This window comes from Microtus ochrogaster, chromosome 24 (genome assembly GCF_000317375.1).
Source record: "Microtus ochrogaster isolate Prairie Vole_2 chromosome 24, MicOch1.0, whole genome shotgun sequence".
NCBI classification, from domain to species: domain Eukaryota; kingdom Metazoa; phylum Chordata; class Mammalia; order Rodentia; family Cricetidae; genus Microtus; species Microtus ochrogaster.
In genome coordinates this window covers 17,961,304-17,967,257 of record NC_022024.1, presented here as the reverse complement: position 1 = coordinate 17,967,257, position 5,954 = coordinate 17,961,304, and the positions used below count along the sequence as shown (strand labels likewise).

Genomic DNA, 5,954 nt, shown 5'->3' with positions numbered 1-5,954 from the left:
GAAGAAGAAGAAGAAGAAGAAGAAGAAGAAGAAGAAGAAGAAGAAGAAGAAGAAGAAGAAGAAGAAGAAGAAGAAGAAGAAGAAGGACAGTAGAGAGTACCCAGAAGGAAATACCAGGCAGGAGAAGTGGAAACTTATTCTGGGAGTTTCCTCTTCTGTTTTGGCATTGTCCATGAAACTCAGCCACAAGGCCCTTCTTCTTATTTGAGACAATGCAACAAATATCAAAATATCTGTCTTTTTCACCAATCCAGTCTTTTCACCTCAGACACATACTTTAAAGGTCAGCTAATTTAAACCACAACAAGGTAATGTAGTTTAAATTAGCTGCACCAGACTGTTCTGTTCCATTTATAATAGAGAAAGAAAAAATCAGAGATTCAAAACAACTAAAATAAAAAGTTGGGAGTTTATATGATGTGGACATAGAAGAGGAATGCTTTTATCTCTTATTCTCCCTTATTTTCATTATTAGCAACTTACATATTTCCTGAGTGTATGAATACAAGAGACATTACTGGCCTTCTGTACACCTAGGTATGGGGCATGTTTCTACATTCTGGTCCAAAAGACTAAGAATGAGGATTGTATATGAATCTTCTAGGTTAAAAATACTCTCCCTTTGTTTCCTTTCTCCCTTTCTGATAGTTAACATGAAGACGTATGAGGAGCCAGTTTGGGCCTTGAAGTTGAGAACATAAACAAGGACACCCTGTATGAACAAGATTGCAAAGTCACTGTGAAGTTTATGGGAAAGGGCCATGATGTTAATCCAAGAGCAATTACTGGCTTGAACTTTTAAATGAGAGAAGTATAAACATTCTGTTAAAGTTTATCCACTGTTCCTTTGGCTATTGGAGCAGCCAAATTAATGAATAGAGATTGACCTTCTTGAATATACCAAATGAGTCTTTATCTCAGCCTACAAAAAGAAATGCGTGTTAAAGATGCCTATGACAAAGCAACTTAGGAAAATTTGAAACAATGAACACAAACCACTGCGGGGAAAGAAGAATAATTTTTAATTCTATATAAATGGGAAAGAAGGGACAAGCCCACCTTTGCGAATCTTCAAAGGGAAAAGGTCAGTTTGAGTAAAAGAACAAAGGCATAACAATCAGTGCTTACTTTTTAAAAAGAGAGGGAAGAGGTTTTTTCAAAAATGCATAATAAGTCATGGGCCATCAGTGGAGAGGAGAAGCTAACTGAGAGCTTTGTACTTGTTTAGGAACCCGTGGATTTGGAGACCATCTACCCAAGTCAAGTCTTGACTGCACTCAATGCAAAGGCAAACCAAAAGCCAATAAGTTTATTTTAATATTTAGAAAACCTTAGTATATTCAATATACTGTTATAATAATTGATCTAAAGAAGAGTATTTACAAGTAACATAATTTCAATACTATTTTGACTTCTTTTAAATTGTGTTTGATAAAAGCAGAGATCTTAACAAGCTATCAAAAATTCAAATGGCTTTACTCAGCTAAAACCTAGTCAGCTGTTCTACAAAAGCTTTCAAGTACACAACTACATTTCTTGTGACTCATTCAATATTCAGATATACAAAATCCCTAATGTACTCTTGAATCTTCAAGATGGCTAATCATATATACTTGATAATTCAAAATAAACAAAATTTAAAAATAGTTCAACAATAGGTAATTTGTCTTAAATGCTATGATAAACACAGTGTGATCAATTTGTTGCCTAGACAACTTCCTATTCTGGATGTTGTTAACCTGGGATAACATCAATCAATCTGTGACTATGAATTATACAAACATTAAAGGTGTGCTTCTAATCATCTCCAAATGAAATTCAGCATTTCTTTCAATTGTGCATAAAGGCATCAATCAAATCACAAAATGTTAGCAACACATGTGATTTTGTCAGCAACATGTCTCATTTATTTTTCATGTGTTCTAATTTCTTGTTATAATTGTAGAAATCACAAATTATTGTTTGTATCCATAATGTCAAATTTCAGCTGTTATTAAATATGAAATTTATTTTAAAGCACATACATGTATTAAATAGTGATTCCTTTCACCTTTTCGATGGCTATTTCATTCGTTTCCTTCATAAAATTGTTTTATTTTGAGGATTTTTAAATGTCACTGCATAGAAGTTTCTAGAGACACCTCTAGAATCTAAAAAAGTGGACAGTGGCAAAAACGTTTTAAAGCCACTCGATTCTGCTCCCGCTCTGTGAAACATGTAGCTACCCATTGGACAGTCCGTTCCTAATGACTAGCTGTTAGTCCAGTCTGGGCTTTACACTTAGCCCTCTATGGCTAGCTGCTGACATGGCTACATCACAGAAGTGCATCTGCTCTTGAGGCTTTATGTGTTTGTTTGTTTGTTTGTTTGTTTTGTATTTTGGGGTTTTTGCATAAAGAAATATGCTCCAAATACCCATTGTTTCACTTACTTGCACAGATCATTAACACAGCTGGCAATATATAAGTATGGATCGATGTATTCATGGCAGCTCAGGAAAGGAAACTGCAACAATATCTGGCATTTGAAGAAGATTGCCTGTGTGGTGGGAAACAGATGCCAAGCATCAGAACATCTTCCTGGGTACACAAGAATTCTCACCTTCTCTTGGTATTAATCTACTTGCCGACTCAGTTCTTACCAGGAAAGAGCAGATAGTCTGCGCTCATCAGATGTAATGAACAATTTTCAAGCTATGTATTTTTTTAATTACTGCATCGATGGATTCCATTATAGCCACTATTTCTGAAATGAATGTGAAACCATTCCATTTTGCAATTCTATGATCTGAATTCAATAATTTAATTATACTGCATTTGCACTAAAATGACTAATGCTAAATACTTAAAAAAGATTTGGATGAAGTCCAACATGCTCATTTTTTTTTTTTTGTATCAAACTTACCTCAAATGCTGGCATTCCACTGGAACATGGATTTGGAAAGTCTGAGGGAGTGGGTATACATTTAGGGTCATCTAGAGTTTGCACCATCCAGCTGTTTGCAAACATAGCAATGTCTTCTGTGTAGTCCTCTATTGGAAACAACGTAAATGGTGTTGTATCAGACTATATGGGAGGCATTTTCACAAACCTTATTAAACTGTTCTTCAGAGATGAGGAAGGGGTCTCAGCCTGTAAGTGTTTGCCACACTCCAGCCTGGGAGCCTGAGTTTGATCACCAGGCCCCGTGTAAACGTGTGGTGCAAAGCACAGTGGTGCACACTTGTAATTCTAACGCTAGGGAGGTTGAGAAAAAGAGATCCCTATGGCACACTGGCCAGAACGTTAAGAACACTTGTTGAGTTCCAAGACAGTGAGAGACTGTGTTCCAAAGGAGGTGCATGATGTTCCTGGGAATGAAACATGATGCTGTCCTCTGGTCTTCACAGGTAAATGCATACATGTGCACACATACACATCTGTCTGTGCATGAACATGCACACAGATGAACACACACACAAACACAGGCACACATATTTTTTTAAAGTTCTCTTTTATTTTGAGAGTAAACAACAACAGGTTAAAAAATGTACTGAAACCATAAAAACGTTTCAGAAAACACCCCTATAGGTAATGAAAGACTAGAAAAGAACCCAAAGAAAATAATGCTAAGAAGTGAACCTATTTCACCTATGAACAATAGGTTAAACATGCTTTAAACGGATTCCAGAATTAAAAAGCATAACTGACCCCAGAATAATTAAGAGGAAAGATTTAGTAGTTCATATATGATCCAACAGACATTTGGTGTTGCACAGCCTGCAACAGATCAGGCCTAAGTGTGTCACCACTGGGTCTTTGAATAAGTTCAAGACAAGATACAGAAATTAATCCTGCCCCATATTCAGACAAAGGCTGAATCTCAAATGCCATGGGATTGGCAGAAACAACTAAGACAGAAGAAATTTGGATTGAAGCTTTGGTTTTCTACCATCCAGACTTGATGGTCACAGGTCAGCTGTGGGTGGCAATAACTGTACTAATTAATCCAAATCTCTAGTGAAATGTTGCCCCACTTTTCCTGACCAATTTAAGATAGGGAAGCTAATATCTGTGGGTTACTAGCAAACTCCAGTTAAATTCATTGTTTACAGGAATTCTTGCTCCTTATATTACATTCCAAGCTTGCTTATAACCTAGAAGATTGCACGGGGTGGGCACCTGCCATTCCCCCCTCATGTCCCCCGACTCATCCTCCTGCTCTAGTTCCTACACAGTCCTTTCCAATAACCTGGTTTGGGGGGCTACTCATTCCCAACTCAGGACCCAAGATTTCATGGGCCTCTTCCTCCTCCTCCTCCAAAACTTCTCTTCTTGGATGCTAAGCATGAAGACGTCCAGCTCAGCTTTTCCTGGCGACAAGTGAGTTCAAGGTCCAGCTAGGTGATTTAATGAGAGTCAGTCTCAAAAGGAAAAGAAGACCAAGGGTGTAGCATAGGGAGAGAACCCTTGTGTAGTGTGTACAAGGCCAGAAGTCCCCATTCCTTCTATTGTAAAAGTGAACAAATTTTAAAAACACTCTTATACCAGTTTCCTCTCTTCATTTAGGGCTCATTGAATGTGACCTTCTGAAAACGAGTTCTAGATCACTCCCAACACACATTGTTCTATTGTTCTTCTCTCATTCCCCACTTACCATCAAGGCTACTATTTCTCCCAAGGATTATATTTTAATTTGTCTCCCTATTTATTTGACTTTCTATGGCAATAAATGAGACCAGCTTCACTGTTTTGTTCTTGTGTCCTTAGTTTAATATCTAACATAAAGCAATGCTCAACATATATTTACCAAATAAACAAATGAAGAATATAGATGAATGTTCAATATTTACTGAATTACATTCTTGATCTTACAAAAATGTCTTGCCTTCTTCATGATCTCTGGAATTGCTGGAAACATTATACACAGAACAAAAGCTGTTGTAAAACACTTATCTTTAAGTGGAAAAATTGATGATCTCCTTAAGTCAAGCTATAGCCGTATTTCATTTTAGAATACCATTTTTTCATGGTCTGAAGAATAAAAATATTTTCAAAAGTCCCAATTATTTCAACATTTTATATTACATTGCATTAGTAAGAGAGTCATATGTGCTGTGTGTTGTGAGATTTTAAATCCATATCTGTTAGTTCAGGAGCAGACTAAACCAGAATTACAATGCCTCCTGTGGAAGATGCTGAAAATAAAATTATTCGCTGAGCACATCAAAACACTTTTGAAGAAGTACTATTAGTTTTCAAGTTGGAGACATGAGAGTAGACCAGGACCTTTGTGTTGGTGTGAAGCAAGACCAAGACATGACCTGGGAACACAGAATTCTCAACTGAACAACAAATTAAATTCTTCTCCCTTGCACGGAAATTCTGAAAAATGCTTCATTTCTTTGTGAGGTCATGTTTGAAAGATAAGTAGGAGTGCAAAGAGAAATACAGTTTTCATTTCTCTTGGGAATCTGCATATTCAATAGTATTCCAGCAAACTATGCAACTCTTGATCTGACCAGCAAAGGGCATGCTGACTTCCAAGCAAACACTAGAGCCAAAGACGACACGCTCTCATCTGGAAATTACCTTGAATTTTACCACAGGAGAAGAAATAGAAGAGTATATTCATTTTATCTCCCTACAAGTTATTTTAAATGAGATTTCTTTAATAATTCCACCTGGAGACAACTGCCATCTCTGGGCTTCTTCCACAGTCATTCAAGAGTCTTTCGACTTCCCTGTCAACAGCTCAGCGCTAACTCAGTTCCACTTTGCCAATCTTCCCGCTGCTCATCATCTAATAGGCTGTTGTTTGCTACCTTCACTTACTTCACTGCTAAAAACCACTCTCTGTCCCACAGCTCCTGAGCAGAAGCCCAGCCCATCTTCCTGCACACAGATTCTCAGCTCACCTTCCTGCACAGGGATGCCCAACTAATCTTCCTGTGCACAGATGCCCAGCCCATCTT

At 37.4% G+C, this 5,954-nt stretch overlaps 1 protein-coding gene across 2 annotated transcripts in view; it reads right to left on the bottom strand.

The window, feature by feature from the left end:
- The window catches only part of Otogl (otogelin like), a 120,980-nt gene that overhangs the window by 96,486 nt on the left and 18,540 nt on the right, over window positions 1–5,954 (bottom strand). For both annotated transcript variants that reach the window (XM_005358092.2, XM_026784580.1), the window contains exons 9-10: window positions 2,905–3,032; window positions 2,432–2,538 (exon numbers count right to left, since the gene is read on the bottom strand). In XM_005358092.2, the coding sequence (XP_005358149.1) occupies window positions 2,432–2,538; window positions 2,905–3,032 (235 nt within the window). The remainder of the gene's footprint in view (window positions 1–2,431; window positions 2,539–2,904; window positions 3,033–5,954) is intronic.